At 49.1% G+C, this 12,933-nt stretch overlaps 2 protein-coding genes across 2 annotated transcripts; one reads left to right on the top strand and one right to left on the bottom strand.

The window, feature by feature from the left end:
• Nucleotides 1–657: 657 nt before the first annotated feature.
• LOC117842208 (GCN5-related N-acetyltransferase 10, chloroplastic) lies at nt 658–2,716 on the bottom strand. Its single transcript, XM_034722576.2, has 4 exons — nt 2,132–2,716; nt 1,976–2,028; nt 1,251–1,430; nt 658–1,074 (listed from the first exon to the last, which is right to left on the bottom strand). Exons 1-4 carry the CDS (start codon nt 2,699–2,701, stop codon nt 843–845), a joined length of 1,035 nt encoding a protein of 344 aa, XP_034578467.1. The 5' UTR covers nt 2,702–2,716; the 3' UTR covers nt 658–842.
• An 8,243-nt stretch (nt 2,717–10,959) lies between these two features.
• Nucleotides 10,960–12,933, top strand: LOC117842407 (uncharacterized). Its single transcript, XM_034722857.2, has 6 exons — nt 10,960–11,329; nt 11,601–11,684; nt 11,779–11,818; nt 12,257–12,325; nt 12,446–12,555; nt 12,667–12,933. The coding sequence occupies exons 1-6, from the start codon at nt 11,127–11,129 to the stop codon at nt 12,827–12,829; spliced, it is 669 nt and encodes a 222-aa protein (XP_034578748.1). The 5' UTR covers nt 10,960–11,126; the 3' UTR covers nt 12,830–12,933.

The raw sequence follows: 12,933 nt of genomic DNA, 5'->3' as shown, positions 1-12,933 counted from the left end.
ACCTACCATATATATGCATTGTTCCTCTTTATCAGTTTCTGATCTGTTGTACTTCTTATTTTGTTAAAAATGAAGATCAGACTCCGAGGTTGTCCTAAATATTACTCTTGTAAACAGAAGTGATATCAATACGGAATTACATGTCGGATTACAGATTGTTTACCAAAGAATGCCCACACTTAATGATGGTAGAGATCAAAATAGCAATGTTGGAAGTCCTATGAATTTATTTGGATTAAGAAATGCTAGGGGACCTTGTTTGGTTTAGGGTCAAAATATGGAGAGATGCCATGATCATTTTTGTCGTTTTTCCCATGGAATGCCAGAATCTTCTTCTTTATATATGTAGTGTGTTACCAAAGAATCACATGTCCTAGTAAAGGGGGTCTACTCAGAAAAAAAAAATGCAGCTATACAAAGTTTCCAGACAAAGTAGTCCGTGATTAGCTATGTACAATACCTATACAAAGTAGATTCTTGTCCATTCTTGTAGCTAGGTTCCTTGTGGATCTTTCCGTCAGGTATTAGTAAATTATATTCTTCACAAAGAGAGCTTCAGCTATGGCTGCTGGAGTATTCTGCAGTACAGTTTTTGCCGGTTGCAGTTTCAAAATGAGGTTTGCCAGTGGTTTCAAAATGAGGTTTGCCAGTGGTAACTTCAGAGGTAACTTTAGTTGCCATTGTGTATTTGTTTGCACCATAATTTGTTCTTTTCTTGATGGAAACACAGGCACCTTTCCTGTACAGTCTAGAAAGATATGTACATGATGCATGCACAAGAAGCAATGCTTAGCCGGGGATATGGATCAACCAATTCTATAAACATGCCGGGGTCATTGCTGTTATATCTGGTTATCGTGAAGTGGCAACTCTTTTATCATCAGAACACGCCTTCTCCTCCCTACCCAGGTGACCCAATCAGGATCCCTTGACACAACCCTGTACCCTGCTTTGGCGTAGAGACCTCGAGCGCCATCGTCATCCTCATATGCCCTGAGAACCATGAATCTGTGCCTCCATTGGAACCCTAGTGCCTCGCAGGCCTTCAGCAGTGCAGTCCCTACCTTCCTCCTCCTGCAAGCATGAAAAAAGCACACCCACCAAGTGTTAACTGATTTCCTGAAATGCTATGAAAATGGCCCAATTGGGCAAACAGAACTGAGGACGTAGAGAAACAGCCCAATTGGCCCAATACTATGGCATTCATCCCTGAATGTCATCAGCCATCAGGGATAGCCGTTAGAGGTGACCTGAATGATGGTAGTACTGCAATTCCAGACACGTAGAGGTACTCATCAGCGCCTTGGAGGTGCTTAAGGATGTCATCTTCATCCTGCACTGTGCAATCCACGACCCCGACAATTTTCTCATAGGGTGCCTGTGATAGCTGGGTGGTTGGCTCAGCTTCTTCAGCCACCAAACAAGCATATCTAAGGAAGAACAAGGTTCAGATGTCAGCAGAAATGATACACAGTAAAATGAGGTTCACGCATTGACCGTATTGACTAGTCCTAAGATGAGGATTTAACAAAGTCTGCAGATATAGTGCAACAACAAGAACATATGGAAGAAAAGGTTCAGCGAGAACACATGTTAATTGACATTTTAGCAGCAGGATCCTCATAAACAAGGAAATAATTTGTAAGCAACTCAGGATGCTCTGTTCTGGACAATAAGCAGAAATGGAGAATTCTTCAACTCTGATGTAAATTTCAGTCTGTGTTGCAACTGACTACTAGTAATACTCCTTGCAAGCCACACTGCAAGCTTCATTTAAGTGATTGTAATTTAGTCTTTGGAAAACATAACACTACTGAATACCGATTGATGTACTAATGATAATCTAAACCAATTCAAAAAGATAGAAGTTAGGCAGAGCCTGTTCAGAACACACAGGCAAAGGAAAACAGAGCAACGATTTCAACACTGCTACTAGCAATTTGAAGCACAGATAGCAGGAGCATCAGTCGGTCACCTGTCAGGAGGCGAGTTCCTCACTCTGTAGATAAGCGCGGACAGCACCTCGGCCTAATCTTGACCCAACGCAAGCAACAAACAACACCATTAGTACGACCATAAGAACATGAACAGATCCAATCAATGTGCAGGTAGTTCAGATGTGCGCATATACTTTGAAGAAGTCGAAGAAGAAGTCGTTGAAGAGCGCGACGGGGACGTGGAAGGCCTTGGCCTGGACCTGCGCCACCCGCCGCATCTCCTCCCCGACCCGCCCCATCTGCCGCACCCCCCACCCGGCCTCCCGTGCCAGGTACTCGTCGTCGTCCTCCTCCTCCCTCGTAACGCCTGCAGCAGCGACCCCCTCATCCGTTGTGGCCAGGAGAGAAGGCACCCCCACCCCTCCCGGCCACCTCCTGCTCGCAAGAAGCCTCTTCTTGGCGCCGCCGCCTCCTCCATGGACGCCGGTCCAGGAGGGGCCGGGGCATGGCCCGGCCGTGGCGGCGACTGCGTGGCATGTGGGGCAGCGCCTGGAGCGGGAGGAGGGCGAGAGAGGCTGCCGGAAGGGCGGGGGCGCACGGAGGAGGGCCATGGATTTGGATTTTGGAGTCGTCGGCAGATGGCAGGGGAGGCTGGCGAGCGTGTGGACCGTGGGAGACGGCCGTTGCCTCACCCAGGCCAGGCCGGGCGTTTCGTTCAGCATTGGAGGCCTAGAATCGGAATTGAGGACCCAATTCCTCGCCATTTCTCCCCCTTCCTAGAATTGATTTGACGGTTCAGAGCCAAATCCAGGAACACATAAGGCCAGTCTCAGCGAGTTTCAGTGTCACGACTAAGAATTTAGTTACTGTGCTGCTGGGTTTTCTGGTGATGAAACTTCTCTCACATATAATAAAACTTCCTCTCCTCCTTTCTCATAACGATCTTTCACATCAACAAAGCTATTGATGTGGCATGTTATTTGATGGTTGTTTGAGGAGAAAAATCACACGAAGATTTTTCTTACCTTGGGAATAGTGCGGGCGTGACAGTGTACCAAGTACACAAAATAAATAGACAAAGGTTAGGGAACAGAAACTTTATTCATATTTAATAAAATACAAACACCGGTTCCCTATACACATGTGCGCTCCATAGCGTTCCGTTGGGAAAATCCGACTTGCGCGATGTGGTCTTCTGGTTTCCAGGGTCTCGAAAGGCTACCGGTTAATTACCTCTGCAAGCTTGCAGAGCACCTCCGATTCCACTGTTGTGGTCGTTTTCAGTCTTCGCTTCACGTTCTCCATGCATGTGTAGTGTTGATGTGGATGTGGCGTCGGCGTCATTCATGATCTTATCGGTCCATGAACCGGTGTGGTATTGTAATCGTAGTAGTGGTGGGTCGGATATGCACGGTCGTGTTGTTGAGGTCGAGTAGACGTCACGGTAGAGTCGGTCGTCAAGGTGGCGATGATCTTCAAGCGATGTCCAGGTGGAGTCACAAGAAACCACAAAAATGGTCGGCTTCTTTCTTGCCTTCTGTCTGATTAGCTTTCTTGCCTTCTGATTAGCTCATTGGTACACATGCATGCACACACGAGTACGGCATGGTAGCATGACCCCACGAGACACTCTCTGATCGGCCCGTAGGTGCACATGCACGCACACACACGTACGTGCATGGCAGCATGACCTTATGAGATGCCTCCTCCTACTTGTACGTCGGTGAGCCTCGGCCTTCTCGGCTGCACATGCTAGTGCTTCCGGCCGTAAGCGCGGCGTCATCTCCGTCTTCCGTGGCGTCGTCTCTACCATCAGCCTCCGGCCACCGGCGGCCGGTGGCAGCTTGGTTGTCGAAGTAGTCTTCGAGTCAAGATGGACGGTCTCTGTGAACTGGTAGAGAACCGTGTGGGCACAAGCTGGGCACTTGGACGATGCTCCCTCGTGAAGGTCTTCACGTCAAGATACTGGAGTGCTTGCTTGTCTACCAGCAGCTTGTACGTGCACACAGGTACACATTCAACTGAGATAGACGCACGTCCAGAACTGAGCCAGCCCCATCGTCACGTGCAGTTTCGTCCCCGGCCGCCGTCGACTCGTCTTGGGCAGTTGGGCTTCGAATAGACGTCGATTCCTCCGCGGACCTCCGTTGCTCCTTGCGAGCTGCATCTTCTTCATGAGCTTGCCGTTGATGTCATTATCGTCGGGAGTGCCATCTTGCTGTGTCCCGGGCATCGCCTCCGGCAGCCCGGTGACGTCGCCATCGGCAGCCCCAGGGTGCCATCGTGGTGTCGGCGCCGTTCTCGCGTCCCGGCAGCCCCATGTTGTCATCGTCGTCGGCAGCGCTGTCTTGTCGTCGCCGTCGGCAGCCTTGTGGCGTCGTCATTGCGTTGGTGCCGTTCTCGTCGTCCCGGCATCGCGGCGTCGCGATCAAGGTGGACGTTGACGCCGCGATCATCGTGGACGTCGCGCTTCCATTGTGGGTAGACCTCACGGTCCTTCACTGCCGGCACAGAGACGCGGCCGCACGGATGGCCGACGTACGGCCCGAGCAGACATTGCATGCACGTGATCTGTGAAGGATAAGAGAAAGTAGAATATCAACCTGAAGCACCGAAGACGAACAGAGGTGCCATGGCCTTCTTCCGCGTTACTCGACGTGCTCGCCGGCTTCACGTCGACTCCAGCGCGGTTGTCGGCCTTGCTGCAACAGCGGACGACGGAGCTTGCCGATGATGATCACGGGGCGTCGCCGGGCTAATGGTCTTGCAGGAACTCGATGGATGAGAGGTTGCGTCTTTTTTTTATTCTCCTGGCCATGCCTCGATGGGAAGAGCTGCGGCTTTTTTTTTTTCCTCTCCTGGCGTCTCTGGCGGATGGAAAAAGGGGCTCCTTACGTGAGCGTAGCAGGTTTTTGGGACTCCACTTCAAACATGACTTCACTTCACAACTCCAGCCATTCCAGCAAAAAATCCAGCCAAACACTTCAACTCCAAAACTCCATGGAGCTGCCAACTTCATAAAACTATAGTGCAAATAGGGTTGAAGTTTTGGAGCACCTCTTTTGCTGCTCCAAAACCCCCTCTATTGAACCTCCTCGTAGAGTTGGTGGGTAACTACCCACCAATGCCACTCGTTACACAAAAATAACGCTTCGTTCTTTTCCTCTGAGAGCCCCCGCGCCTATTTTTCTCCCCCGCGCCAGCGTTTTTTCCAACTACGCTCGCGCCATTCTCCCGCCGCCGCCGCTAGAGTTTCAGCCGGCCAACCCCTGCCGCCGCCGGCCCGAGTCCCGCCGGCCAGCCGCCTTTCCCCGCCTGGCCGCCTAGCCCCGCCGCCCGCCACTTGCTGCAGTACTCTTCCTGTCCGCCACGCACCTCAACGCCCCGCCGACCACCTCCGCAGTAGCCCCGCTGCCGGCCAAGGGTTAGGGTACGTGGGCTCAGGTTTCGTTCCTGGCTTGTTGGACGAGTTGGTTGCGTGAGTGCACATGTTTTGTTCCTGATTTGTTGGACAGGTTGGTTGATCTCTATCCATCTAGGACCTGGACTCTATCTCTAACCGGGGCACATGGTGAGAGCTTCTAGAACCCTCCACCTCTCCAGAACCTTTTAGATGGCGTCGGCTGCCGCGCAGCCCGGCTGCATGGCGATACACATTGCAGTACGCGTACACCAACCTCGTATACGTGCATGGGCGCTGCCTAGCATCCGCTGATGATCATTAGGCGCTAATTAAATAGCGGCCATGTGTTTATTGAGCACATACACAGCTTGCACGTACTGATGTACGTAGCTTAATAATTTTCTCTATTCTTGATTCAAAGTAATTCAATAAGTTTAATCTGTCACAGTTAAATATTGTGACAAAATAACGTCAAACAATAGTCATGAAACTTTTTGATGAAATCTCCACAAAGATTGGCCTAACAGCTAGAAAAAGTACTTTCCAATGCAGCTATGCTTGGAATTTGTAGTATTTTTTTTTAAACTGTGTTGATAATTCCGCCAATCTTGAATGCACCGCAGACATTTTCCTTGGAGCAAATAAATTGAATAATATTGTTCAAAGTTGCCCATGGAATCATGTACCTGCATATATTATATATTGTAGTTTGTCTGGGACTGGGATCGGAGGATGCCTATCAGCGTGCGCGCCAGGAGCTCCCCCAGCCATCGATTTTCGACCGGGTCACGGTTGCCTTTTATGGAATACTATTTTCCTGCGGGCTTCCTCTGCATCTTTTCCGCACCCAACATCCTTTGCACGCTAACAAAAAATTATGAAACAAATTTGTATACAAAAATTTTGAGAAAAAATCCATAAAAGAAAAGTTGGGTGATAAACTTGTGCGTACAAATTCGTATACAACAAATTTGGATGACAAACTTGTCCATACAAATTCTTATACAACAAATTTGTGCGACAGACTTGTCCGTACAAATTCGTATGCAACAAAATATTCTAAATCCGCGGGAGGCTCCCCCCACGTGCACGTGCGTCGGTTCCTTACCATGTCACCTACACAACACATCCAACTAAGTAGGGATGTTGTCCTTTTGAATTCACCCATGGGGGACCCTGCCCTAAGTAACACCAACCGGGACTAAAGGGGTCTCCACGAACCATGAAATTTAGACCCGAGACTCAAGCCTCTTTAGTCTCAGGTCCAAAAACAACCGAGATTTTTGTTGAGGATATAAGATCATTTTTTTACAAGTGTTACAAGACGGGTCGATCCGGAGCCGCCCCGAGGCATCATGGCAAGGCCCTTACGCCAGAGCACAGTAAGGGAGATAGACCTAGGCCACCACATTCCCACCTAAGATGAGGTGGGAGAGGGTTGCTAAAGAAGGCTCCCACAACTTTACAAGGTCTCAAGGAGAGTATAAATAGACATGCATGTACCATGTAAAGGGATCGAATCCTAGAAGAACAATACAAGAACACACAGGATGTAGGGTATTACGCATCTATGCAGTCCAAACCTGTAACCTTGTGTGAATTCAACCATCTCTGAACGCTAATCCTAACTCTAAGCCTGCACATACTAACCTGGTAACCCACAGTCTCTCAGTTTTTGACCACTGTCAGCTGCCAACCCCGTTGGGGAGGTGATGGTGCCCAGTGGGGATGAGGTCGAGGCAGCGGTTTGCTATGGCATTGCGGTGCACGGCCCCGGAGCTGGCGGAGGTGGTGGAGGGGTGAAGGTGGGGTTCATTGGTGCCACACCGCTAGAGCTCCACGGTGCACGGCAATCATGACCAGGTGTGCAGGCGTCCGGGATGCTACTGTCACGAGCACCGGCGGGCATTGGGGATCGGGCCGGCGAGATGGCCATGGGCGAGGGGGATCGGGCCAGCGAGATGGCCATGGGCAAGGGCGTGTGGGAGGAGGAAGCCGGTGAAGCAGTCTGAAACTCGTCATCGGCGCACTGGAGGAGGGCCCGGTTGCATCGCGGGTGAATGGCGTCCATCCATGCGTCGGGCAGAAGCTGGTGATGCAAGAACTTGGCGGTGACGCAGCAGATAGCGAGGTGGCGAGCACGCTAGCGGTAAGGAAGGAGAAAGATAGACTCGACAATGGAAATCGATAGGCATCTTTTCCTACTCTGCTTCCAAATCCAAATAGCAGCAGCAAGCAGCGTATTTCCTTTCTTCCCTGCTCATCTGTTGCGAACTCCATAATATAACTTGTTATGAGATATTTTTTTAGCACAACTTCAATAGGGTGCAGAACTTATGTGTACAATTTTAGTTACAATTTGTAAGAATAACTTCGAATTTTGTTTTTTAGAAAACTGTAACCTATATGCACAATTTGTACGCATAACTTTTTTCTTAACAATAATTTAGGTGATGAATTTCGTAATACAACTTTCATGATATCAAAACTTATACGCGTAACATTTGTCATAACTTTTGAGAGAATGTTGTTAACAAAATTTGTGCACATAACTTATACGTATATACAATATTTACTTGGTATAGAAAAATAATTGATAAGAAAACAATGCGGATCGGCACATGGGCGGGCCCCGCGTGGGATCCACTAGCTGCTATGTCGTGCGCCGCGAAGCGCTGCAGCACGCGCAGACTCAATATTGCGGGATGAGAGTGGGGATGGCAGCGGGGCGAATGGGAGGAGAAAAGCAGCTAGGGTTTGGGAGTTGGGACTGTTGGGTCTTTCGGGTAAATTTTGGTGGGTCGGAAGCACGCGGGACAGATGGGTCGGCCTGCTCTATGTATTTAGATGTATTTGTTGGGCTCTTCGACCAATTGTTCAATGGGACATCTAAATACGTATAACGACCAGTAGTGGCTCGTAAAAACTTGAAGTACCATCGATTCGCAAGGCAACTGTACCGACGAACGGTTGATCGGTATTTTTCTACTTTTACCATCAAACATCCTACGCTAATTTGTGGCTGTGGTACAGTGCTTGTTACTATAATATGGACTGGCTACTGTTGGATGCTAAAATTGTTGCGATGGTTGAAAAGCAATCACCTAGTTTCGGTAGGCACATTAGATACAAAATGTGGGAAGTTCAAGGAGCCCATCTACCAACTAATAAACAGCCCACGACCCATTTGCAAACCAGTTTAGCCCATTTGCAAACGAGTTCGGATCGGACCACGAGAAAGAAAGAACGGAGCAAGAGGAGCGGCAGCAGCAATCGACGGCACGAACTGCCTGTTGAGTTTTTTGCTGCGAACAAGCGTCCCTTCAATCAACATGTGCCAACATGGCCATAAAGGCCTGTGCGGTGCGGTTTCAGCAATCGACGGCACACGAACCACTTTTTGTTCAACAGGCGTGCTGTCTCTTGGCAAACGTGACGTTTGTCCGGTGTGGACGCCATGCCTCTTTGACGAGTATAAAAGCAAGACAGACATCATGCAAGGATGCAACATGGGGCAAGGTGCGTTTAGCCTGTCCAACTTTATCTTTCATAGAAAGATCATAACTTGATTCAGGTCTCGTTTCAGCATTTTTGGTGGATACCGTACGTGCACATCATCGGCGTCCTTGATGAAGTTGAGGAGACGCCCCAGGATGACAAATTCATCATGGGCCTGGACGTCGAGTACACCACTGCACCTGTTATTCCATAGCATGCTGCTGTCGTGCAGCTCTGCGTAGGCACAAGGCGTCGTATCAAATAGATCATGTTTGGTTACCTAGGACTAAAGTAATCCACCCATTTTAATCACTTTTAGTTCATAAAGTGTCAAACAGGTGAATAAAGTATTTAGTCCTATAATCCATATGAGGTGGATTAAATTGAACTAAAGGGCCTTGGGGACACCCCTGTTCCTCATTACTTCCCGTTCCACCTGTCCCGCACCCCACCCCTCCCCGCTCCCGTCCCTGGTCCTCCCTACACTGGATCCACCGCACCCACCATGGACCAGTACCAGGACTTCTTCTCTCAGGCAGCTTCTTCATCTACGGCTACCCGCAGCTTCCATGCTTCCCCGAACGCCAGCAACGAAGATGACTTCGGCCTCTTCTCCCCACCGGTGGCCCCCACTCTCTCCGCTCCCCAGATGCGCATGGAGTACCTCGACCTCAACTCCCAAGCTGACGGCTTCCCCAACCTTGGCTCCTACCTGGAGTACCTCCAGGCGATGATGCTGCCAGCAACCATGGGCTACCGTCCCTTGCCCCTGGAGGCAGAGTGGGAGACCGTGGAGGTCTCCACTCGAGGTCCACAAACACTGGAGCGAGATCCGGCGGAGGCAGAGTGGGAGGCCGTGGGGGAGCCGTGTCTACCCGTGGAGGTAGAGGGCGAAGCGGTGGGGGATCGATGGTACACCGCGGAGGCCGTGGTTCCTCTATTACCGGCTACACCTTCGTTTCTTCAGAGCAACTTGGCGCCATCAAGGATATATATCAAATACGCGTCATGGGAATGAAGATCAAACCATGAATCAATTTCGTGATTGGATAGCCGATGATTTATTTAGTAGGTCATAGCTGTGATGGTTTCAAATGTATGGACAATTTTTGAATGTATGAATAGTTTTATGAATGTATGACAAATTTTAATTATGTGCCATGCGCACAAAGCAAGCCAGCAGCGTGGCACAACATGGGTACCAGGCGCACGCTAGAATAGGGGAGTAGCAGAACTTGGCGCTAGAACAGGGGTAGCAGCGCAAAGAATAGGGGGTAGCAGAACTTGGCGCCAGAATGGGGTAATAGGCGGCCGTATGAACAGGGTGGGTAGTAGGGGTAAAAACGTGTTTGTTCAACTGCATTAATGAACATTAGTTCATGGAACCAAATAGGGTAAGGACTAAAGTTGGACTAAACTTTAATCCATGGACTAAAAGAACCAAACACCCACTAAGTCGGATGGAGTATCTCAGAAGCTTGGCGATTTCCTGCTCAATCCAAGAATAGAATTTGCATCCATAGACATAAGGCAGGACACAAAAAAATCTGGAGTATTGGGGGTTAAAAGTCACGAATCATACCGATTTGCAACACCTTATATTATATATGCTGGTTAACTGGAAAGATCAGCCATCCTTGGTGGACATAGCGTGTGCTATCATAGGCCCCTAGTACGAGACCCTGAAAAAGGATGAGAAAAAAACCAATTAGATGGAAAGGGTGGGATCGTCAGTCCTTAACCAATGCAAGGAGCAGGTCAGGTATGCATGCATCGATGCATACTTGTGTTATGAGAGTTACAGGCGTCATCTCAACGGAATACAAGGTAAGAGATTGTATTACTTTTCTATTAATATTTTTATCAGCGTTTGCATTTCAATTTGATGGGAACCATATATTATGGATGATACAAATATAGGTGCCCCTGTTTTGCCTTCCCATATAAATATTTTTATTAGCGTTTGTATTAGAGATTGTAGTTGCACGGGCTGGTTAGTTGGTGGGCCTAGCAGTAGCAGCCCTCCCTTTGAGCCCAGCCCAGGTTGGCTTGGTGTTTGTTGTCGTGGAGGCAGTTGCCGCCACGAGGTTACCCGGCCGACGTAGCGCCCTCCGTCGCCGCGCACGCGCTCGATGACTGCAGGCGTCAACTGCCTCTCTCTCTCTCTCTGTCTCTCTTAGCTAGAGAAGAATCAGCAGCTCATCTTGTTCCTTGCCTGCTGCTCATCTTCAATAATCTCCTTCAGGCTCGATCCATCTCTCCTCCCCTCCCGACCGTCGTCGCATCGCATGCAACCACCCCTGCCGCTGCTGCGTTGCTTGACGGCCTCCTCCTCCTCCGCCCTCCCGCTCTCGGTGTTGGTGCGCAAGCACAAGCTAGGATTATTATTCTCCACGGCCATGGACGACGGCGTTTCTTCGCAAGACAAGAAGACGTCTCCGCCGCCGGCGGGGGGCGTCGCGGAGCGCATCATGCCGCATCTCCTCAACATGTGGGCTACTACTTGATCTATCTAGCCTTTTACTACTAGCCTAGCTATAGCTACTGCTGTTGCTCTGCTCTGAAACAGGTGCATGCATCATTTCCCCCATTTGCTCTGAAACAGGTTCAGCGCCTCCATCATGCATCATCTCCTCAATATGTCGTAGTAGCTGTTGCTGTTGGTTCAGGGCCTGTGCTTGCATCATTTCCCCCATTTGCGTTGCTTTGCTGCCGTAGAAAAGGAAAATAATTGCTGGTGACAATAATATAATGGATTGCAGCTACGGATCGCGCGCGACGGCCCGGGACTTCGAGATTTACGCGCCCAACGCCACGTTTGAGGACCCGCTCATGCGAGCCCACGGGTACGTCGTCGTCTACGGTCTGCCTCGCAGCACTGCTAGTGCTAGCTCTGTTTCTTTGTTGATCCATCCATTAATTACATTACCTTACATACAGGGTGCAGCAGATCAAGTCCTCGTTTTACACGCTTCCAAAGGTACTCCTTCCGTTCCAAATTGTAGGTTGTTTTATCTTTTTAGGTGCATCTAGATAATGTATGTCTAGATGCATAATACTCCCTCTGTTCTAAATTATAAGTTATTCCAACTTTCTTGAAGAGTCAAATCATTTTATATTTGACCAAAATTATAGAGAGGATCATAAAGGTTTATGCACCAAATAGATATACTATGTTTTGACTTTCAAGAAAGTTAAAATGACTTATAATTTGAAACGGCGAGAGTAATATCTATGAATCTTAAAAAATCAAAATGACCTGCAATTTGAAAATACTGGTATCACTACTCTAATAGTAGTAATAGAGAGTTGTCTGCAGTTCCATGCACTCTGCCGGTTGTGCCGTCATCTATTAAGATGAATGAATGGTACTCTACTAAAGAAGAAGAATGATAGTATGCCTGCAATGCATGGTCAGGTGTTCGCGGAATCCAAGATCGTGGAGTACACTGTACATGAGAATCCCACGGGCCCCGGCAAAGCCGAGGTATACGCTGTAGAATGATGGATCGATCATGGACTGAATAACTAGTTTGGATTGGAACACAGGCCAACAACCATTATTAACATGATTTGCAATGCAATGCATGCGTTGTGATATGTTCAGATTCTGATCGACAACAAGCAGCACTACAAGGTACTTGGGAAGGCGGTGGAGCTGACCACGCTCATCAGGCTCCAACTCCAGGACGGCAAGGTGGTCACCCACGAGGACTGGTATGTATGCATGTGTGGATCATGCTGCATGGAATCAATAATCATGCATCATCGATCAGCCACCATCTCTGACTACTAACTGACTGATGGATCGATGGTGCATGCATGCAGGTGGGACAAGAAGCCTCTCAAGAACCGGGACACGGTGGGGTTCCCGCTGCTGGGCCGCGTCGCGGAGGCCACCCGCCGGGGAGCAATGCTGCTCACCCACGCCCTCATGGGATTCGGCAAGGACCCTCCTGCTCACCCACCGCCGGCATCCTCCTCCTCTTGATCTACTTGTATCTATATATATATGTGCTGATGATGATTACTGCATGCTACTGCTACGCCAATGGCGTAGTGATCAAATAATCTACCACTGTACTTGTTGTCCTA

This window comes from Setaria viridis, chromosome 2, assembly GCF_005286985.2.
Source record: "Setaria viridis chromosome 2, Setaria_viridis_v4.0, whole genome shotgun sequence".
NCBI lineage: Eukaryota > Viridiplantae > Streptophyta > Magnoliopsida > Poales > Poaceae > Setaria > Setaria viridis.
Note: the sequence above shows the minus strand (reverse complement) of the source record. Positions and strands in the feature narration are given on the sequence as shown.